General features: G+C 44.3%; 1 protein-coding gene across 1 annotated transcript; it reads left to right on the top strand.

Annotated features, from left to right (window-relative positions):
• The first annotated feature begins 201 nt into the window (after positions 1 to 201).
• MFSD6L (major facilitator superfamily domain containing 6 like) lies at positions 202 to 23,344 on the top strand. Its single transcript, XM_069200308.1, has 2 exons — positions 202 to 534; positions 17,946 to 23,344. Exon 2 carries the CDS (start codon positions 17,983 to 17,985, stop codon positions 19,924 to 19,926), a length of 1,944 nt encoding a protein of 647 aa, XP_069056409.1. The 5' UTR covers positions 202 to 534; positions 17,946 to 17,982; the 3' UTR covers positions 19,927 to 23,344.
• Positions 23,345 to 23,600: the final 256 nt, after the last annotated feature.

Raw genomic sequence — 23,600 nt, 5'->3', positions numbered from 1 at the left:
TTACGCTAATTTCCTATTGGTATAGTTATTTGTCGTAATACCCAACATATGGGAACGACCTACAGCAGTATGGCCTCCGTTAGTGAGCCATTTGGAGTGATGATACTGACATTCTAGCTCACTTCTTGGTCTCCGTAGTCCACCTGAGTCGCTCTAGCCCCTCTTCGATCTCTATAGTCTGCTGTCCCCCGCTGTATGCCCGCCTCTATGGCGCGGGCCAGTCTCCCTGGTGACGGGACAGCTCTCCCTGCTGGCCGCGTATGGCGCGGTACTAAGGCCTGGGGTGTGGGAGCCGGGGGTGGGGTAGGAAGAAGGCGGGTGCTCTGTCTGACGGTGACGTGTCTGTACCGCCCTGCCCCGGGCAGGTGCGCGGCGCGCGAGGAACAGGTGAATCAAACTGGAGCTACTCCATCCTCGTGACAGGGCACCTCCGGGATCTGTGACAAGACAGCCCCGCCCCACTGCCTGACTGTGCCCCAGTACAATTGTTCACCCCCTTATGTTGCAGCACCCTTGGACCCTCGGAAGACACAGGTAATGGACTTTGACTGGTATGCCTCTTGTATTCCGACAAGGGAGACAGATACGGAGTAGGTGGTGGACAGGGGTGTGCGTTCCGTGCTATAATACAGGAATATTTAATACTTTGTGTCCTATGGCGTAATTTGGGTATCTCAGAGGTGGCCAGTGACCCTTTGCCTCACGCACACATCTAGTCAGAGTCCTGTTTTTCCCGTGGTGGGTTGCTTTCTGGGATTTGTAGTCTTGTGGTTCCGAGTGTGTGTATGGGCTTAAAAATCATAGCATGCAAAGTGTTGTTGGCAAAAAGTCAGGAGTGGCTCGTGATGTCACAAATAATGAGACTACTTGTTAGTCCGTAGCCACGGTTTAATCAAGAGACAGCCCTTTGGACAGAAGAAGGAAAAGTGCTGGAGGCCAAATCATCCCTAGGCATGAGCGACTTTACAAAGTTGGTCAGAGAACTGGTCGAGGTTAATTGAGATGTGTCTAATATGTGTGAGGTAACACACGATGCACAGTAGGATTCAAATGAAGAAGGACCACAGGACTGGAGAGCAGCAAGGTCCTCCCTTATATTTGTTAAGTGCTGACCCTACAGTTCATCTACGCAGGAGTGTGTATGCGCCACAGGTAATGATCACTGACGCACACAGGTGCGTATTGAGTGACGCCCAGGCTTTAGTACTTTCAATGTACCTGCTTACAAGCTGGGTTCATGTAGTTTTAAAAAAAAATATATACTCCCGTCGGAGACAATCTAGAAAAGTCTTCTGTGCCTCGGGTGCGCCTCTATTGTATTGGTATTTGTGTAGGGCGTTGCTGCCACTGGTTGGTGTAGTTCTTGTACGAAATAGATGCAATCTGTAGAGAGCAAGAGGGGTTGGCTTGCATTGTATAGTGCAATTCGGGCTTTCGTCCCAGGATGCCTTGATTCATTTTGCGTACACCGGGGATTGAATGCGCGGTTGTCTTATTCTATTTAATGCTAGCTAGAACTTTAATTGCAGGGTTGCCTTGACTCTGCATTAGTGCAAACGTGGTTGGTAGAGTTCTTAGTTGTAATCATGACCTATGCTGGAACTGTCACTGTTGTGCATGTGGTCCTGACAAGAGATCCGAGGTTGGCGTTGATTCATGATAATGCACACAAACATACTCCGATTATGAGGAGGAAAGGGTGGTACGTTATAGGTTGAACACATACCAGCACTGTATTGTGTTGCACCCTTCCAGTTTGCTGCTAGTTTATGGACTTAGTTTTGTGTCTGATCACGTGCAGACCTTTTATTGATGGTTGCCTAGGCTTATTTGGTGTCAGCAGGCCTTGAGTGCTCAGGTCTGTATTGAATTGGGTGCTCAGGTCTATATTGAGTTCCACGCAATAAGGTATCAGTATAACGACCAGCGTTGAGTAATCCCTGTGAAGTCATACATGTACAGGGCAAGAGAACAGTTACATACCTACTCGAGTATAGTGTTTCAGTTTGGGGGTTCAAACCAGTAGTGGGAAGTCAGCACTTTATTGCTTTCCAAAATACAAGACGTTATTTAAGTATTACGTTTCCTCATTTGCCTAGGTATGTTTGCTTCCAAGTTGAGCTGTGTGACTAGAGGAAGCTGCTCCACCCATGTAGTGTTTCCTAAACCTGGGGATTGCCAGCCAACATTACAGCCATATTAGATCTGAGATTTCCACGGTTGGTGGGTTTGGAAGAGGGTGGACTACGACACTCACTGTGCAGGGCAGTGTGTCTTAAATAAGATTCATCTGAGTACTGAGAGCTATTGCTGAGATTGTAAAACAAAAAATGTGATGGAGGCTGCTATGTTATAGGAATGTCAAGGTCTTAATTGAGATGTTCTTTGGAAACCTGCGGGAATCTTCAAGATATTTTTAAAAATCGCCTCATTCACAACTTGTGGCATGCTTCTTCATAGACAATTCTCTACATCGTGTTAGGTTAATACTACCTCGGCCCTAACTCATGCCTTAAGGTAACAATAACTCGAGCCCCTAACATTCACAGTTTTCTCATCAATAAGTTTATTAGAAATGTTACAGTGATATTATCATTGATGTCATAGAAGATGTCATGAATGATGTGGGATAATTAGCAGTGCATGGTGGGTGCATGAGTTATAGTTACCTTAGGGCCCAAGTTATAGTTGTTTCAAGTAAGTATAGCTATAACTGGAGTATTTCTATGGTTTTGTTTGTAAAATCTGAACCTAACAGTAACGTCCCTATAACCTTAGTTTTTTTTAATGCTATTTCCTCACCGTAGCATCCCTGTAACCTTTGATTTTTTTCAATGAATTTCTAGAGGTTTTTTATTTTATTTTATATATAAAGTAATATTTAATTACCATACGTTGATCCAACTGTTGCTGTGCAAGGCCTTCAGCCATGTGCTGCAGGGGTTGACTGCAGGGACCTGGCCTGTGTCAACTCCCCCACATGCAGCCATCCGCACGCCGCACACTGGGTTGCTGGCCGTAGGGCCAGGCGTATGACCAGGCCCTGCAGCTAACTAAGGCTGTGGGACCCAGCTCAAGGGACCCCATCTTCCAGGGCCTGACATATTTTGCGGGACATGTATTTCCCCTTCCCTGGGCTGATTTTGGCCATGGCGACCCCATCCCCAGGAGCACAGCGCATTTGTTTAGGGGAGGGGTATGTGGCCCCTTCCCCAGAGGCAATTATGGTTTCAGTGACCCCCATCTCCTGGGGCCCAGCTGTATTGTAAACGGGGGGAGGAGGAATGTCGCCCCACTCCCCAGGCTGGTTGTGGCCCCAGAAACCCCATCTCCTGGGGCCCAGCTGTATTGTAAACAGGGAGAGGAGCATGTCGCCCCACTCCCCAGGCTGTTTGTGGCCCCAGGAACCCCATCTCCTTGGGCCCAGCCATATTTTGAATGGGTAGGGGTCACGCAATCCTCTCCCCGGGCCAATTTGGCCCCAATGATAAATGGGAGGAGAGCACACAGCCCCCTTCCCTGCTCCAATATCTGCCACAGGGACCCCATCCCCGGGGTGTGGGCAAGAAAGAGTGGGCCCCCACTACATCCACTGATGGGTCCATGGAGGGGAGGGGGCAAGGCACCTGTGGCCTCAGCCAGCTCCCTGCCTTTAGCTGGAGCCGGCATTGCTTCCGCCTGATGGGAGCAGCTAAAAATGCTTCTCCAAGCAGGCAGAAGCAATGTTTTCTTCTGTTTGCCTTCCCGCTTCAGTGCAGGCAGGGGAACAGATAAAAAGCCTGATCCCAGGAGACGGGAGAATTTTTGATTCTCCCACCTGCTGGGAGCAAACTTTGTGTTTGGTCTTGCTTGGCAAGAGCTTTGAAATAACTCCCACCAAGCGAGAGTAAAGGTTTCTCTGCCCGTGGCAGTGCGGGCAGGGAAACTGCTATTTCCCAGGGATGGGCACCCCAGGAGGATGGGGTCCCTTTATTTGATTAAGGCCAGTGAATGGGGTCCCTGGGGCCATACGCAGCCTGTCAGGTGGGGTTGGGGGGGTGGGGTGGATTACCCCAGCACCCTCCTTATAATTTAATAAACTAACCATCCTCCCTCGTTTTTTGTTTTGCCAATATGGTGTCTTGAAAGTTGCGGGTGATCTGTCAAGCTGGGGCCGAGAAAAAAGGGGGGGTGTCCCAAAACGTGTATTCCCCATGCATTTTCTCATAGTGTCTTTAACAACTACAGCCCGAACCGCTGAACAGAATTACACCAAATTTGGCAAGAAGCTAGATCTTAGTGCGCAGATTGTGCTTTTTGTGACTTGAGGTAAATCCGTTCAGCAGTTTTAGAGATGTAAAAGTAAATGTAGATATCTAGCAAAGCCGAGGGTCCGTGGATTCTGGAGACAGTGTGCTGAGATCTGATTGGCTGCCAGCACTTGGGACTGTTTTGGGACTCGACTTCAGCCACGTCCCAGGAGAAAACGTAAAAAAAAAAAGTGGAAGGCTAGGAATACCCTAACCCCCTAGGCTTTGTGCTAGGTTCCCTTGAGACCCTGCCAGAGCAAAAAAAAAATTGTTTTAATTTTGGTTGAATCCGATGAGAATCTGCAGATCCACCTAAAATTGGGGGGAAAAAAAACAAGCACAGTCTCTCGTGCATGTTATCATAACTTCGCCCATGGGTGGGTCAGGACCCGGGGGTAATGTGCTTGTATAAAATTGGAGGGGGGTGCGCACAGTCAGTCAGTTTTTTTTTCTTACAATTAGTTTTCCTTCTTACTGCAGAATACCAGGATTTTGTAAGCTGAATTGTCTGATATGCTACTTGTACGAAGTGTGTGAAATGAAAGGCTGTAGGATGTCAGTTTTTTTTAATAACACGCAACATTTAAATAACTAAGTCAACTATACAAACATTTCAGAATTTTTCAGTTGTGAAAGTCCATTTTCTTGTGCTTCTGTGCGATTAAAAAATATTTTATTAGGCTCAAAACTAATCAGAACACTTTACTTGGTGATGTGCAAATGATAAATGTTTTCTGAAACTCAGTTTTCTCAGATTATTGTTAATAAACAATATAGTTTTATCAGTAAAGCTACAAGCTAGTGGTAAGGGTATTGGACATTTCTTGGAAACTTGCTGCCTGTAAATAACCGTGCCCTGCCACATCACGCTTTAGTGATATATTAATTAAAAGTGAGTGTTTACACACAAACTGAGATAGACTCCTGCCCTTATGGCAATGCTATTAGTAAACTAAAAGATAAGTCATGGATCACGTGGACCCTATATGGACTAGATTCTTATTGTACATGGAGCAAACGTTTAGTCTTTTTAATCAAACACAATTTTTTGGGGATAAAAGAAATGCTAAACTCACATACTTGCTAGTAAACTCATAACTGGTAATGGAAAAAAAAGGCGATTCTGTAAAATAAAATATTTGCCCTGGATCACACAATTTGAGACCCTATTATGGGTCAATTACATTAGTTAGGTCGAGTAGATTATTCATGTTACTCCACCTGCAGGTCTGGTAATATTTTTATGATTTTTTGAGGCCTGCTAAAAAGAAAAAAAACATAACCAAGTGTGTTTTCTCTGTAGTTCCTCCTTGAAACGTTATTTGTCAAACGCTCAAGGAACAATCACATTGGCAAGGTTACAGATATTCAAGGTTACTGGGTACATTACCGCGGCTCTTTTAGCAGCTGTAATGTAAGAGATGCACTATACATTTTCCCAATGAGGTAACACTTACTAATTAGCCAGTAGAAAGTACTCCAGTTGGGTAGACATTCTGCAAAAAACAGTGGCCTCTTCTTAGATAAATACGTAGGGAAGGATTCATTCTGGCATAATGCTCATTTCACTGAAATGAAACCTCAGCAGGAACCAAACAAAGCAGGTGCTGAAGTTCAATCTCCACATCTGTAATGTGCTAATTATCCTAATTTCTTGAGCATGGTCAAGGCAAAGCAAGTTTTTTTTTTTTCTTTTTTTTCTGCATTTTCATTTTGAGAAGTTATCTGTAAACCTTGATGGAGGTGTTTGTCTCCTTGCTTTTTTGCTAGTGCAGTATCTCATGTAGTGACTGACGAGTGGGTTCTGTCTGGTCATCTGCTGCTGAGACAAGAGATCATATTCTCTCTTTTTAAAATACAAGTATGAAAAATGACCTAGAACTCTCGCCCTTCTGCCCCCCATATACTTTAGTGATATGCAACATCTTCCTGCCATTTTCCCAGGATGATGGCCAGCTTACTAAAAGGTCCCCCGAGCGCATTTCATGCCGATTTTGGCGAGAAGGTCTTGATGCACAGAAATATGATCAAATCTCTACCAAACAAAGTAGCACTTGATAAGTGGTGTAGGGTTGAGTGGGTATAGGGGTAGGCTGCTGTGAGGACAGTCCCCACCGCTCACGCCTGAAGGCTATGCTTGGTGCTGAGTTGGGTGGTTATAGAGGGTTGGTTGCAGGGCCTGGCCACCGGCCTGGCCCTGTGGTCAGCTCCTGTGGCACACGGCCGAAGGCAGTGGTTGGATTAACGTAAAGTAATTTTAATTAATTTACGTTAAAAAAGAAATTCACTGAAAAAAAACAAAGGTAACAGGGACAGTGTAGTTAGGAAATAGAATTAAATAAATCATAGAGATTCACAAATAACTATAACTTGCGCCCTAAGATTAACTATAACTCACGTCCTCACCATGCACTGCTAATTACTCCAGATATTACAGTACTCATGACATCTTTTATAGCAGTGTTTCCCAACCTTTTGACTCCTGAAGACCCCCAGTGAATCATTACTGGAAGCCGGGGACCCCCAGCAATTTATACGATATAAATTTCAAACATTAAAATAATAATTTGCAAAACATATAACAAGTACACACCAAACAAATACTCAAATTACTAAAGATATCATTCTTTTATATTGAAAAAAATATGCAAAATTCTAAACATTTTATTGGGAAGGTTGGCGCTGCATCTCGGCGACTACCTTTTTATTGTTTGGTTTTATTTATGAAAGGTGAATCCTCAGGTCAGATTCTACATTTCCGGAGAGATTTCTGTTTTGATATTTGTTTAGGTATGTAAGATCTGAGAAAGCTCTTTCACATAAATGAGTGATGGGGAAAGGAAGTAAACCACAGGGGCCCTCTCATCTCTCCCTAGCCTCTCCGTCACATGTACTTCATTTGTTTTAAAGCACCTCTCATACCACTGTAGGGTGTCGGAGCACTTTACAGGGGACTACGAGGGGTAGGATTCACATGTCATCCACACTGGTAGGCATTGTCTAAGAGTTCTTGGTCTGGAGCAGCACAAACTTAGGATTGAGAACACAGCACAGTGATTAGCGAGGACGTTAGTAATAAGTGTATTTCTACTGAAACAAACTTTTTTTTTTTTTTTTAGCAGCATAAGGAAAATTAGACTAGGGAAAAACAACTTTCTAATTTGGGCCTTGCGGTTTGCATGTAGCTCTTTAACGGCGGTTCATAGCTCACTGTGCTAGATTGTTATTATGAACTGCACAGTAATAAAAGAATCCCTGTGACAATAGCAGTAACCCACTGTGCCATGCTCATAAAATACTGTTCTTTGCATGATGCACGTTCTTTGCAGCAGGCATATTAACCATCTGCGCTACCTTTGAGTCAAAACTGCCACTGACCAAAACTCTAATTCCTCTCCAGCAGATACATTAGTCAATAGAGTTCTCTTGACACTTTTATTTTTGTTGTACACGAGCTTTGCAGTGCTTTTAAAACTGCTGAACAAAGGAAGTAATACAAATAAAAAAAAGGACGCAAGTGTTTGTCAGAGGCCCCACTGGAGAAGTGTCTTTCTCCCAGACCAGGCTTGCGGACCCCCTGGGGAATTTGTCAGGGACCCCTGGGGGTCCGCAGGCCACAGGTTGGGAACCACTGTTTTATAGCAGCATTAAAAATAGCAATGTAACATTAGTAGTCAAATTATTAGTGAGAAAAATGTGCATGGCAGTGGCACAAGTTATAGTTACCTTACGACACATGTTTTTGTTACTTGAGATGACCAATGTGTGAGTAATTTCAGAACCTAACTAGAACATTCCTGTAACCTTTGTTTTTAAGGGAATATACACACACACACACCTCTGCAATGCAGAATACATGTGGGTGTGTGTGTATATGTATGTGTGTGTGTATGTATATGTGTGTATATATATATATATATATATATATATATATTTGTCCCAAAGGGGTCCAATTAAGGCGCGCTTCTTAGTGTTGGTGCCTGCGCCAGGGAAGGACCTTTCCCTCACTTTCTTTGCACACCAGCTTGACACTCCTGTCAATGACATGGCACTCCCAGGATTTTCATGAAATCTTCATTTAATACGAACAAATGATACCAGACAAACAAACACCAACGTGTTTCGACCCACACGGTCTTGATCACGTATGTATATATATATATATATATATATATATATATTTTTTTTTTTTTTCCTGATATATACTTCCAATTTCGTGGAAAGGCATTTTGTGGTAACAGATGCAGAGTAAAGGCATATGTGTGGTAATGACTGGGTTGTAAGTGAAGTTTCCCATGGAGCACTGTGGTGAGAAGGATGGAAGCAAGCAACTTTGAGCCATAGCACGTGGTCATTGGAAACATTTCTAATTGGCTAACTCCCCACATGTAATACTTTATTACCTTACTGGTAATCGTTATTCTACTCATTGGTTTCAGCTCAGGCCACCTTTCTGCTTTTTTACTTTCATTGTGCATGAAGATTTTTCTCCCAAACCTCTCTGATGCCAAGTGCTAGCTATATGGGACTACCTATTCCGAAAGCTTCCTGTTAGGTCACTAATACTCCCTTAGAGGACCTGGAGGATTTGTCTCAAAACTGTGACAATTGTTACGAGGAAGAATGTCAGAGTAATGAGTATTAGTAAAGCAATCAAATTAATTTTGCGACCTAGCCAAATAGAAGTATTTCCATTGTCCATGTGCAGTTCTTTGAACTCAAAATTGGAGGACAAACGATTTGAAAACTTCCCTCTCCTTAGCCCCAATGGCATTGCTGCAAGAATAATGTGAAAACTTCACACAGCTGAAGACTAAGTAGAATCTACATCGGTTTTCTCCATTGAGTAGCTTGTGAGCTACTGGTAGGTCTCCTGTTTCCTGTTAGTAGCTCTCCTGTGTCAATCCAAGCCTATATTAGAATCCTTTCCTCCCTGAATTCATTTATGTAGACCAAAATTCAGGCCGTGTTTTTGAGGCCATGTGTATTTTCAGAGCTCATAAACCGATGGTCAAAAGCTGATATTTGAGTGAAAAATCATGTGACGTTTGGGAGAGTTATTGCTAATATTAATTTGGTGCCAGGGACATCCTATCAATGGCTATTATGTATTACCCATGCAGAGGCATTCCAATTTGACAAAGCCTGATTTATGTTACTGCTGTCAACCGCAACTGAGGTGATCATGGACTGCATATGATGGCCACTAGTGTAACAGCGACCATATCAGACAAGATTGCAACACCACTAATATTAGTAGCTTGGGGTGATTTTTCGTGAACCCGAGTAGCTCTTATTTAAGAAAAGGTTGGAAACCCCTGGTCTACAGCACTGTTGTAGGTCAGGGGTACTTGACGATGAGTGTCCTTTTTGTCAGTTTGGTTGATTGTATCTTTTGCCACTGATGCTACTTTACATTAAGGCGTATCAGGGGCAAAATATACTAGCAAGATGTAACAACATTTAGCCATTTTATTTTGTGCGTGAATGCAGTGATATTGCCCCCTATTGTTCGCAGTACTGTAAAATTGTCAGCAGGTACTAAAACCGACTGGTTTGTGTTGGTCTTCCGGTTTTTGTGTTGCAGTGCACGATTATCCTTATTGACAGTGCTATCTCAATATTAAAGAGTGTCTTTAAATCTTGGTAAGTACAGGTACCATTACTGGGTTTTCAAACGTAAATTTCCACTCTTGTCTAGGAGGGTTGTTTATTATTTTTTAACCAGTTTTTCTTTCAGGTAGCAGCTTATTAGAATTCGAGTCAAAGTTATTTTTTTAATCTTTGCTTCGGAGTACACGCTAACCTTCTGGCTTGCTTGTGTATTGCAGTTACCTGCCTAGAATTACTTTGCCTGCCTTGGCAACCTGATTAAGCTTTTTGACCTTCAATATGTGTTGCTCTTTCAAAATTGGGGAAGAATCTTTCATCCGAGCAGAGCCACATCCTGACATTTCTTAGAAACTGCTCTTAGAGAGTTCTTGAAACGCAGCCTGTAGGCAAAGAATTCTGCCTTACCACTGGGTTCTGATAACACTTACTGTAGCAGAACCTCTGCTTAGCTCTAGAAGCACAATAAACACTTAGCTCTGGGAAACTAATGTAGTCGACAGTTGTAGGAAGTTGGCTCTGTATATACTATTTCAAAGTAAGAAATAGTGTGCACAGAGTCCAAGAGTTCCCCTTAGAGGTAAGATAGTGGCAAAAAGAGATAATTCTACTGCTCTATTTTGTGGTAGTGTGGTCGAGCAGTAGGCTTATCAGAGGCTAATGTTAAGCATTTGTTGTACACACACAGACAAAAAAATGAGGAACACACACTCAAAGACAAATTCCAGGCCAATAGGTTTTAACTAGAAAAATATATTTTCTTAGCTTATTTTAAGAACCACAGGTTCAAGATTTACAAACAATACTTTAAATGAAAGGTATTTCACTCAGGTATTCTAGCAACTTTGAATAATCACAGTAGCATGTACAGTTTTGACCAAAATGGCAATAAGCTTTTAAAAAGTGGACACAGTGCAAAAATCAGCAGTTCCTGGGGGAGGTAAGTAAATGTTAAGTTCACAGGTAAGTAAAACACTTACAGGGTTCAAAGTTGGGTCCAAGGTAGCCCACCGTTGGGGGTTCAAGGCAACCCCAAAGTTACCACACCAGCAGCTCAGGGCCGGTCAGGTGCAGAGGTCAAAGTTGTGCCCAAAACACATAGGCTTCAATGGAAATAGGGTGCCCCGGTTCCAGTCTACCAGCAGGTAAGTACCCGTGTCTTCGGAGGGCAGAACAGGGTTTTTTTTTAGGGCACCGGGGGCGGGGACACACAAGCAGGCACAGAAAGTACAACCTCAGCGGCACGGGGCGGCCGGGTGAAGAGTGCAAACAGGCGTCAGGTTTCTAATAGAAATCAATGGGGAGACCTGGGGGTCTCTTCAATGATGCAGGCAGGCCCGGGGGCTCCTCGGGGCAGCCACCACCTGGGCTAGGCAGAGGGTCGCCTTGGGGTCGCTCCTGCACTGGGATTAGGTTCTTTCAGGTCCTGGGGGCTGCGGGTGCAGTGTGGTTTCCAGGCGTCTGGTTCCTTGAAGCAGGCAGTCGCGGTCAGGGGGAGCCTCTGGATTTCCTCTGCAGGCGTCGCTGTGGGGGCTCAGGGGGATTAACTCTGGCTACTCACGGGCTCGCAGTCACCAAGGAGTCCTCCCTGTAGTGTTAGTTTTCCGCAGGTCGAGCCGGGGGTGTCGGGTGCAGAGTGGAAAGTCTCACGCTTCCGGCGGGATATGTGTGGTCTTTAAAAGTTGCTTCTTTGTTGCAAAGAGTTGCAGTTTCTTGAACAGGGCCGCTGTTCTCTGGTGTTTCTTGGTCCTTTAGATGCAGGGTAGTCCTCTGAGGCTTTTGAGGTCGCTGGACCCTGTTGGATGCATCGCTGTAGCAGTTTTCTTCGAAGTAGGGGGACAGGCCAGTGGGGCTGGAGCCAAATCAGTTGTCGTCTCCGTCTTTACTGCAGGTCAGCAGTCCTTCTTCTTCTTTAGGTTGCAGGAATCTATCTTCCTCGGTTCTGGGAGCCCCTAAATACTCAATTTAGGAGTGTGTTTAGGTCTGGGAGGGCAGTAGCCAATGCCTACTGGCCCTGAGGGTGGCTACACCCTCTTTGTGCCTCCTCCCTGTGGGGAGGGGGGCACATCCCTAATCCTATTGGGGGAATCCTTCTTCTACATGATGGAGGATTTCTAAAATTAAGAGTCACCTCAGCTCAGGAATCCTTAGGGGCTGTCCTGACTAGGGGGTGACTCCTCCTTGATTTTCTCATTATCTCCTCCATCCTTGCCGCCAAAAGTGGGGGCAGTGGCCGGAGGGGTGGGCATCTCCACTAGCTGGGATGCCCTGTGGTGCTGTAACAAAGGGGGTGAGCCTTTGAGGCTCACCGCCAGGTGTTACAGTTCCTGCAGGGGGAGGTGAGAAGCACCTCCACCCAGTACAGGCCTTGTTCCTGGCCACAGAGTGATAAAGGCCTCTCCCCATGTGGCCAGCAACATGTCTAGTTTCTGCCAGCCTGCCACACACCAGGCAGCCCACACTGGAAGTCGGGTATGTTTTCAGGGGGCATCTCTAAGATGCCCTCTTGGTGTATTTTTACAATAAAGTGCATACTGGCATCAGTGTGCATTTATTGTGCTGAGAAGTTTGATACCAAACGTCCCAGTTTTCAGTGTAGCCATTATGGTGCTGTGGAGTTTGTGTTTGACAGACTCCCAGGCCATATACTCTTATGGCTACCCTGCACTTACAATGTCTAAGGTTTTGCTTAGACAGTGTGTAGGAAAGAACCATCTTGCCTGGTATGTTACCCCCATATTTCACTGTATATATGTTGTTTTAGTTGTATGTGTCACTGGGACCCTGCCAGCCAGGGCCCCAGTGCTCATAAGTGTGCTCTGTATGTGTTACCTGTGTTATGACTAACTGCCTCACTGAGGCTCTGCTAATCAGAACCTCAGTGGTTATGCTCTCTCATTTCTTTCCAAATTGTCACTAACAGGCTAGTGACCAATTTCACCAATTTACATTGGCATACTGGAACACCCTTATAATTCCCTAGTATATGGTACTGAGGTACCCAGGGTATTGGGGTTCCAGGAGATCCCTATGGGCTGCAGCATTTCTTTTGCCACCCATAGGGAGCTCTGACAATTCTTACACAGGCCTGCCACTGCAGCCTGAGTGAAATAACGTCCACGTTATTTCACAGCCATTTACCACTGCACTTAAGTAACTTATAAGTCACCTATATGTCTAACCTTTACCTGGTAAAGGTTGGGTGCTAAGTTACTTAGTGTGTGGGCACCCTGGCACTAGCCAAGGTGCCCCCACATTGTTCAGGGCAAATTCCCCGGACTTTGTGAGTGCGGGGACACCATTACACACGTGCACTATACATAGGTCACTACCTATGTATAGCTTCACAATGGTACCTCTGAATATGGCCATGTAACATGTCTATGATCATGGAATTGCCCCCTCAATGCCATCCTGGCATTGTTGGCACAATCCCATGATCCCACGGGTCTCTAGCACAGACCCGGGTAATGCCAAACTGCCTTTTTTCAGGGGTTTCACTGCAGCTGCTGCCAACCCCTCAGACAGGTTTCTGCCCTCCTGGGGTCCAGCCAGGCTTGGCCCAGGAAGGCAGAACAAAGGACTTCCTCAGAGAGAGGGTGTTACACCCTCTCCCTTTGGAAAAAGGTGTTAAGGCAGGGGAGGAGTAGCCTCCCCCAGCCTCTGGAAATGCTTTCATGGGCACAGATGGTGCCCATTTCTGCATAAGCCAGTCTACACCAGTTCAGGGACCCCTCAGCCCTGCTCTGGCGCGAAACTGGACAAAGGAAAGGGGAGTGACCACTCCCCTGACCTGCACCTCCCCTGGGAGGTGCCCAGAGCTCCTCCAGTGTGCTCCAGACCTCTGCCATCTTGGAAACAGAGGTGCTGCTGGCACACTGGACTGCTCTGAGTGGCCAGGGCCAGCAGGTGACGTCAGAGACTCCTTCTGATAGGCTCCTTCTGGTGTTGCTAGCCTATCCTCTCTCCTAAGCAGCCAAACCCTCTTTTCTGGCTATTTAGGGTCTCTGCTTTGGGGAATTCCTTAGATAACGAATGCAAGAGCTCATCAGAGTTCCTCTGCATCTCTCTCTTCACCTTCTGCCAAGGAATCGACTGCTGACCGTGCTGGAAGCCTGCAAAACTGCAACAAAGTAGCAAAGACGACTACTGCGACACTATAACGCTGATCCAGCCGCCTTCTCGACTGTTTTCCTGGTGGTGCATGCTGTGGGGGTAGTCTGCCTCCTCTCTGCACTAGAAGCTCCGAAGAAATCTCCCGTGGGTCGACGGAATCTTCCCCCTGCAACCGCAGGCACCAAAGAACTGCATCACCGGTCCTCTGGGTCTCCTCTCAGCACGACGAGCGAGGTCCCTTGAACTCAGCAACTCTGTCCAAGTGACTCCCACAGTCCAGTGACTCTTCAGTCCAAGTTTGGTGGAGGTAAGTCCTTACCTCCCCACGCCAGACTGCATTGCTGGGAACCGTGTGTTTTGCAGCTACTCCGGCTCCTGTGCACTCCACGAAGATTTCCATTGTGCACAGCCAAGCCTGGGTCCACGGCACTCTAACCTGCATTGCACGACCTCCTGAGTTGTCCTCTGGCGGCGTGGGACTCTCTTGTGCAACTTCGGGTGAGCACCGTTTCACTCCACTTCGTAGTGCCTTTTCTGGCACTTCTGCGGGTGCTGCCTGCTTCTGAGAGGGCTCCTTGTCTTGCTGGACGCTCCCTCTGTCCCCTCACGCAATTGGTGACATCCTGGTCCCTCCTGGGCCACAGCAGCATCCAAAAACCCTAACCGCGAGCTTTGCAGCTAGCAAGGCTTGTTTGCGGTCTTTCTGCGGGGAAAACACTTCTGCACGACTCTTCACAACGTGGGACATCCATCCTCCAAAGGGGAAGTTTCTAGCCCTTGTCGTTCTTGCAGAATCCTCAGCTTCTACTGTCCAGTGGCAGCTTCTTCGCACCCACAGCTGGCATTTCCTGGGCATCTGCCCACTCTCGACTTGATCGCGACTTTTGGACTTGGTCCCCTTGTTCCACAGGTACTCTCGTCTGGAAATCCATCGTTGTTGCATTGCTGGTGTTGGTCTTTCCTGCAGAATTCCCCTATCACGACTTCTGTGCTCTTTGGGGAACTTCAGTGCACTTTGCACTCCCTTTTCAGGGTCTTGGGGTGGGCTATTTTTCTAACCCTCACTGTTTTCTTACAGTCCCAGCGACCCTCTACAAGGTCACATAGGTTTGGGGTCCATTCGTGGTTCGCATTCCACTTCTAGAGTATATGGTTTGTGTTGCCCCTATCCCTATGTGTCCCCATTGCATTCTATTGTGACTATACATTGTTTGCACTGTTTTCTATTGCTATTACTGCATATTTTGGTATTGTGTACATATATCTTGTGTATATTTGCTATCCTCATACTAAGGGTACTCACTGAGATACTTTGGCATATTGTCATAAAAATAAAGTACCTTTATTTTTAGTATATCTGTGTATTGTGTTTTCTTATGATATTGTGCAAGTGACACTAGTGGTACTGTAGGAGCTTCACTCGTCTCCTAGTTCAGCCTAAGCTGCTCTGCTAAGCTACCATTTTCTATCATCCTAAGCTGCTAGACACCCCTATACACTAATAAGGGATACCTGGGCCTGGTGCAAGGTGTAAGTACCCCTTGGTACTCACTACAAGCCAGTCCAGCCTCCTACACACTGTAGGGCAGGGGTCTTCAAACTGGGGGGTGAGCCCCCCTAGGTGTGCCTCAAGTGATCCCAGGGGGGGCGCCAGGCTCCGGCCAAGAGAAGCATTTCACAGATAACAGTGTTTTCTTTTAAGCTGAAACATCTTACTGCATTTTTAAAATGGCAACAGTACTTAACTGCAATGTTTAAATATATCTAGACATATTTAAACATTGCCGTCATTAAAAAATATTTGTGAAAAATTCTGAAGGTGAGCCCAGTGATTTTTATTTTTCAACTAGGGGGGCTCAGCATTAAAAAGTTTGGAGACCACTACTGTAGGGGCATAGTGCTCGTGCACATATGCCTTCACCTGTGGTAAAGTGCACCCTGCCTTAGGGCTGTAAGGCCTGCTAGAGGGGTGACTTACCTATGCCACAGGCAGTGTGAGGTTGGCATGGCACTCTGAGGGGAATGCCATGTCGACTTAGTCATTTCCTCCCCACCAGCACACTCAAGCTGGCAAGCAGTGCGTATGTGCTGAGTGAGGGGTCCTTAGGGTGGCATAAGACATGCTGCAGCCCTTAGACACCTTCCCTGGCATCAGGGCCCTTGGTACCAGGGGTACCAGTTACAAGGGACTTACCTGGGTGCCAGGGTTGTGCCAGTTGTGGAGACAAAGGTGCAGTTTAGGGAAAGAGCACTGGTGCTGGAGCCTGGTTAGCAGGGTCCCAGCACACTTTCAAATCATAACTTGGCATCAGCAAAGGCAAAAAAAAAAGTCATGGGGTAATCATGCCAAGGAGGCATTTCCTTACAGCAGTCTGTATGTAGCTTTCAAAAACATACTGCATAAACTCTGCTCCACTTTAAATAATGTGGAGAAACGTTTGTGTAGCTCTGAAAAAGTACTATGTACAAAAAGATGTAAAAGAAGCTCTGTATGGCCCTAGATGTCTGCTGTAGAAGAAACTATGCATGGCTGTGAAAATGCAGACTGTAGAAGTATGTATGACTGTATTTAGAATGTAAAGGCACATACTGTCCAGAGACTATGCCTACCTCTCGAAAGGCCATGTAGAAGTTCGATGTAGCTCTGTAATCCTGCTGTAGGAGAAACTCGCTCTATCTTTCAAAACATAAAATATAAGAAGCTCTACAGAACTCTTACAATCTATACTTTTAGGTGAAAATGTGTAGGTCTGAAATATATTCTGCAAGAAACTGGAAACATTGCAAAGAAGCTATGCATGGCTCTGGAAATATAGAAGAAGTTCTGCATAGCTCATGAAAAAACATAGTGTAGAACAAACTCTGCAAGACTTTAAAAGGTGTTGTTGAAAAATTTCTACTTAGGCTTGAAACTTTATACTGTAGTAGAGTAAGCTGTTAGTAGCCGTGAAACTGCACAGTTGAAGATGCCAGGCATAGACCTGAAACCTGCTGAAGAAACTCTGATAAGAGTATGCACCCCAAAAACACTGTGCATAGCTCCCAACATTTGCTATAGAAATTAGTAATGCATATTGTAGAAACCGCTCTGAAATATACTGCATAACAATCTTTGCCGAGCTCCGACAATGTAAACTGCAGAAGAAGCGTACCATAGGTTTGAATAAGTACTGTAAATAACTGCATAAATGAAAAAAACCTTATTCTTGTAGAAGAATCTCAGCGGTAGTCGTGTCGAATCAATTTCTTTCAGGATGTGACTGCTACTAGTTTTGCAATGCATGTCAAGCTCATGATGAACCCGCTGTACTTAAAGGGCACAAGTATAAATCATGAAGGAATGTCGGAGAGAACCTGTTAAAGAGCCTCACAATGTGATGAAGTAGTTAGGGCAAGAGATGTAGCACTCGGCTAATGTTAGTGCTTTTTTTATGACATAGACAGTTCTAGATTGGGTTTTGTTGTAGATCGATAGGGGCTTGTTTGAAACGCATGATAAATAAAATAATCCTAAAAAGGCGGTTGTCCAAATGTTCACTTATCAACATGAATCACCTTCTCTAGATATGCTGCAGCTGTATTTCTACTTTCTTAATGAGATGGAATCAATAGTTTTTTTTTTTTTTGGTTTTTTTAAATGTGTCCTGAAACTATTCTCACTTGTACACTTTCATCACGTTAGTTTTACCTAGACGGTCATTAGCTTTCCAATGCCAAATGTGTATTTGTTGGTGCTATTGCTGTGATTGTTGTGAAATGAAATCCTCTTTGAATTGGGCGTTGTGTCGGCTGTTTGTATAGGTCTGTATGCAGAAATACACAACAGTAAATGTCACCTCTACTTAGTAAATTGTAGTATGTGTGTGCGTTTGATTTGCCTTTTGTACTATACATTCCAGTAAAACCCAACTTTATTTCTTCCTTTTATAGGACATTTTCAGGATTCTAAAACTCAACATAAAGAGCCATGAATGAGAGCAAGCAGTTGAATGTTAGCCGAGCGCTGGCAATTGCCGGTGTCTTCCGCTTTCTGCATTGTGCGGCAAACTCTTGTGTGATGCCTTTTTTGACGATCTATTTTCGGCACCTCGGACTCACCCCACCACTAGTGGGAATCGTCATGGGAATGAAGCACCTAACATCTGTAATGTGGGCACCTTTATGTTCCTACTTTGCCAAGAGTCATCAAAGACGGAAAATACTCATGTGTGGATCTCTGCTCTCGACAGTGGGGGCAGGATTACTGCTCACTCTCATCCCCCCTTTACACAAGGAAATTGTGTACATATTGTGTAACGTCAGCCTGCGTTCAGATAACAAATTGCTCGCAACAGAGATTTGGAGCTTGAAGGATAGCACTAACATGAACACTAGCCAACTTTTGGCTGTGACTGCCATCCCAGAATTAGCACCCAGTAGTCCTTCTTCTGAACTACGTTCATTGGCTTCCAGCAAGAAAGAGGCTGCAGGTAAGACTAACCCAGAATTGCCAGGGGTGATGAAGGCCATCACTGACAATATTGGAGAAAGAACAAGAACAAATTACAGTGAACCCCAATATATTGGGCCTAACTCTTTTCTGGAGACAAAAAGGAAAAGGATACAGGAACATTCTCAAATGCAAAATGTGAAGCCAATATTTTTGGAAAATACAGACTTCCATGACCTTCAAACAGAAAATGTTACCTTTCAATCTGCGTTAAATTACTCTGTGCAAGATGTTTTTAGTGGGGATGATGGTGAAATCCAGTTACCTATAGGAAGTCCCAGATCCGTAGAAAGTCCGCTAAACGTTTCAAAGCACTGGAAAACTGCAAGGGATATAAACTTTGAAGTATTAAAAGAAAATAACTTTTTAAATCCTGAACATACAACGTTTTTGATGATTTTAGGTGCAATTGTCCTGTGTGAGTTGCTTGCAGCTCCCCTAGAGTGGATAACCGATGAAAGCCTCTATGAGTATCTAGATTTTGTAGATGCCACAGATAGACATGGCAGGCTCTGGATCTGGGGCTACTTAGGCACTGCAGTAGGGGCCTGCAGCATTTGTGCCCTAGTCGATCACCTGAACTGCTACCTGAGCCCAAACATCCCTCGCATGGTTGTACATTTCTATGGGTACGTCCTTGTCATAACTGCTTCTTTGCTTGTGAGTGTCTTCTATCCCATTCACGTCTCCAAAAAAACAGAACACACAAACAAAACAGTGAAGGCCTTAGGCTTGATTGGCAACGATGGAAGGATGCTGCTGATGGCAGTCACGGTCTTCCTTACGGGTGCAGTAGTATCTACAGCTAACAATTTTCTCTTCTGGCAAATGCAGGACATTGGCAGTTCAGAGTTATACATGGGAATCTCAATTGCTGTGGCCCTGCTATCTGAAATATTATTGTTTGTCTTCAAGAACAGGTTATTTAAGGTCTTCTCCAGCAGCTTCATCGTAGCACTTAGTTTAAGTTGCCTGGCCATTCAACTTCTATACTACTCGTTTCTGTGGACATCATGGGCAGTGTTGCCCATTCAGATTTTGAGTGCCTTCAGCAATGGTGCTTTGTGGTGGGTGGCGTTTTCCCTGGCAGACGATGTTGCCACTCCTGGGACAGAACGATCACTGCAGATGGTCCTACATAGCCTCTCCTATGGTTGTGGGGCCAGCTTGGGCAGCTTTTCAAGTGGTTTCATCGTGAACAGCTTCAGCTTAGCCATTCTGTACCGGGCATCTTCTATCGCTTTGATATTTTGGTTGGTATTGTTCGTCATTGTCCAATCGAAACTGCCCCGTCATCGGAAGATCAACTATTCACGACTGCTAGCTGCTGACACCAGCGATCTCAGTGACTCTGATGAAGATCAGGAGAGAGACTGGCTGGTGAAAGCAATGAAGGATGAGAACGCATTTATAAAACGGTAGCAAAATGGGCCACCGAATCATCGGAACAAATTGGAATTTAATTCACAACATCTTGAAAGGCGAATGAAAATTACACTTTCGGTAACAACACTATTGTAATGAGTGCGAAATGTTTGTATAGATTCTGTGTGTGTGTAAAATATTGCCTGTAAACTATGAAGTCAAAATTTCAATTAGTTTTATTTTCTTACGATTAATTTATTGTAAATACGTTGTGCGAGTTCACATTTGCCAAAAGACCCTATTTATAGAACTGATCAAAGAGTTTGGCGAGGCTATTACTCACATGTGATTCATATGCAGACTCATATTAGGCGTCATAAAAACTCGTAATTTCTTCCTCCCTTCCCTGAAGCATCATACAGCTACTAGTGCCCTGTGTCAGAAAATCTGAGGGGGAGTGGTATGTTCTTGCATGTGCCGTTATATTATGTCGAAAGACTCACTGCAGTAATGGACCAGTTGAAACAATTTATGGCGTATTGCTGTCCGCGACTATGTTGTATAAACAGACATTTTACGATGTATAATACCTCAAGAAAGTAATTTCTTAATTCTGTGAATCTTTAACCTTTTGTTGTGTCATGTCTGAATTCAGCATCGCACAAGAACGCTCATGGCCTGTTTTCTGTCCACAGCCTGTAAAGCCGGTAACCTGCCTTAAGAGAAGAGTCATTATGTTAGAAAAATATGGTGTTCAAGTTCAAACTGAGCAGAGAACATAGTTGGTTAGAAGTGACTGCAGATGTAGTGACGAGGTGTACTGAGTTATTAATTATGCAAGCATTTATTTTCATCCCACTCTGTCAGAGTTGCTCACCTGGCCATTTATTGCTCAGTCAATCACATAGGTGTAATCTGAGTTCCCTATACCTTGAGTTACTGGATGTAAAAGTAGTTCTTTGATGATCCTAGCTGACCAAGCTTTGTGATTCTGAGCATATCATGTTATCCCCATTTACTAAGGATTCCTTCTGTTTACAATTTTCAAGTTTTACAGAAAAGTTCATTCTTGGTATTAAGTGTTGTTTAAAGGAAAACATTTGCCAAAGCCAAATTTACTTGCCACAGGGCTCTGAATTCTAACAAATTCTGCAGCTCCTTGGTTCTGTGCAGTAGGCCAGGGAGCAAATGTACGACCTCCTGGAGAAGAGAGCTCTCCTTTTCAGTGATGCTAAGTACACCTTCTGCCTCAAGTGCCAACCGAGTGAGTGCAGCAGCTGAACCCTCACTCAGCATCAGAAAACCATTTGTATGCCTAGGCTGATGCATTCATGCTATATGTGCAATGAAAAAGATATAACAAAACAATCTTTACTTCTGCTCTTTAGGCATAGCCTAATATGTACCTGTTACAGTGCTTCCACACACAAGCTTAGATGGGTATGGAGCAACCCGGAGTGTGCGAGTTTTGGGTTGGAACAGCACACAAGGAAGATAGCAGGAAAACACATGCACTCTCATGGAGGGCAGAATGAAAAAGGGCTCCTGTGAATGTCAGCAGCAGAAGGATACAAGTCACAAAGGAAAGTGAAGAAGCTATACTTCACAAGATGGACAAACTGAAGAATTGGAATGAAAACCATTGAATAAGAGGTTAGAGTGCAAAGGAAGCCAAGCAATGGCAAATAATGAACTGGCACAAAGCCCACTGTAAGATATTGGCAGGGTCCATTAGAAGTCTTTCAGCAGTGCACAACTAAAAGTTGCCTGTTGGTGAGACCTAAAAATGATCTTTTTTATTTGAAACTCTTTTTAGGTCTCACCTAAAGACAGTTGAGTGAGAACATGTCATCACCCAACACACATCTATACAAATAATACAGCAAGGGGCTTTAGACTGCCCCTATCAGCCATTTACTAATAGGAGTGTCCATGACATGGTTATTGCCATTACCTAACAGGGATGACTATCGTCATTGAGTTCAGACCACAGCTTTGCGGATTTGAGACTGTTTAAAAAGTAATTCATACATGCAGGGTTTCAAATCTTCATTTTGTTTTTTTTGTATTACTTTTTTTTAACGGCCCCTATTTTTAGCATTGTTTAATGATGTCAGTGCTTCTACAGGAACAAAATTGGCTTTGAGCTAGATTAGTATTTGCTGATTTTGAGACAGAAAGCTTAAGGAGGACAAGACACTGTTGTGCGGATCCTATTATAATAATAAGACTGTGTATCTTAGGGTGGCAGCACCGCCAATTGTGGGAAACTGAGTCAACTCCACACCATTTGGAAGTTGTCGACCTGACTCCTGGCTAGCCTCCAGAACCTAGAAAGGAAACGATATGTGTGGCAACCTGAACCTGACACTCTGACTCCTGACTCATCAGGGAAGTCATGATGAGCATATAATACCCCTTTTGCTCAGTTAATCAGAGACTCTCACATTCCAAGGCAGAACAGAAAATGCAGAATGGATTTCAGTGCATTTATTGAAGCAATTTTATCCAAGTATAAAAAGCATGAGTGGTGATAATAAGGCAGATAAAACATACTACAGTTATAATCATTTCAGTCAGTGTAAAGGGAATCGACAACCCAACCATGTTGTATGATTCTTGAGGCTCTAGAGATTTCTTCTTACATCCTATGTCTAGGTCTGAGAGCATAGCGGTGGGAACCCTTCTGCCTGTCTTGATCTAAGGGAGTAACCCCAACCCAATTTCTGAAAGTGATAACCAGAGTCTGCCTGTTGTCTGGATGGCAGAGATGACATGGTTTCTAACATTGTAGAGTTTCTCTGAGGTCTCCGATGCGGAGATTCTACTCATTGTTTTACTTTTTGTTTTATTAGATTTTTGTTTATCCCAGTGCTTCTTAGAACACTCCTGCACTTGCTTGGTATTATCCTTTTCGGATTTACCATTTAGCAGTGGCTTTGTTGGTCTGGCCCCCAGACTATCCCGACCTATACTAGTATACGTTTTGGAAATAATCTTTGGCAACTCGTGTTCCTGGTCTATTTGTGGAACTTGTGCAAGTCTTTGGCGTACTGCCAATGCTGCTACTTCCCCTTTAATATTACCTAAAATAATTAAGGAGACCGTGGCAAAGTTGTGCATTAATTTCATCCTGAAATCCAGGGCAGGGGCAGCCCCATGTTCATTTTTAATTTGTTTCAACAAATGCAGTAAATTTGCCAGTGTTGGTGTATCATGTGTTGTGGTATAAACTGCAGCAAAGACTGTGCCCCTTGTCTCCTAGGCCTATTGTAATATTTACCTGCATCACTCGTGGGTCAGTTGTGAGTACCCATGTTGTTTATTTTTCTAATGTGACTGTTGCTTCTACATGAAGTGTTACAGGCTAGTCTTACAGCTTGCACAACCACTTACATCTTCTCATTACCACTTTATGCATCTTTTTCCTCACAGCCCCATTGAAGCGAGTTGCAGGTAGCCAACATTTTATAGTAAAAAAAAAAAAAAAATCCATGAATCCTAAAAATATAATTAAATCTTCTCTGTTTTTTCAGATTGACAACTAGCTTCCTCAGCTTTTTCAGGGCCTCAAGAACCACTGTCCTTTTCCAGCCAAAGATAATTCATATTGCTTTACAAGACTTTTCCATCATTAGTTCATCTGGCCATGTACATGCTTTATCAGTAAAGTACTTTGTGGGTGCAAATGGTTTGCATCTGCAAAATACATTGATTAACTAAATCTCTTT

This window comes from Pleurodeles waltl, chromosome 7 (assembly GCF_031143425.1).
Source record: "Pleurodeles waltl isolate 20211129_DDA chromosome 7, aPleWal1.hap1.20221129, whole genome shotgun sequence".
In the NCBI taxonomy this organism is placed as follows: Eukaryota; Metazoa; Chordata; class Amphibia; order Caudata; family Salamandridae; genus Pleurodeles; species Pleurodeles waltl.
This window is presented reverse-complemented; position numbering and strand designations above follow the sequence as displayed.

Bases quoted from the DNA above. Each gene is read 5' to 3' on its own strand.
- MFSD6L (XM_069200308.1), top strand. From the start codon at position 17,983: ATGAATGAGAGCAAGCAGTTGAATGTTAGCCGAGCGCTGGCAATTGCC.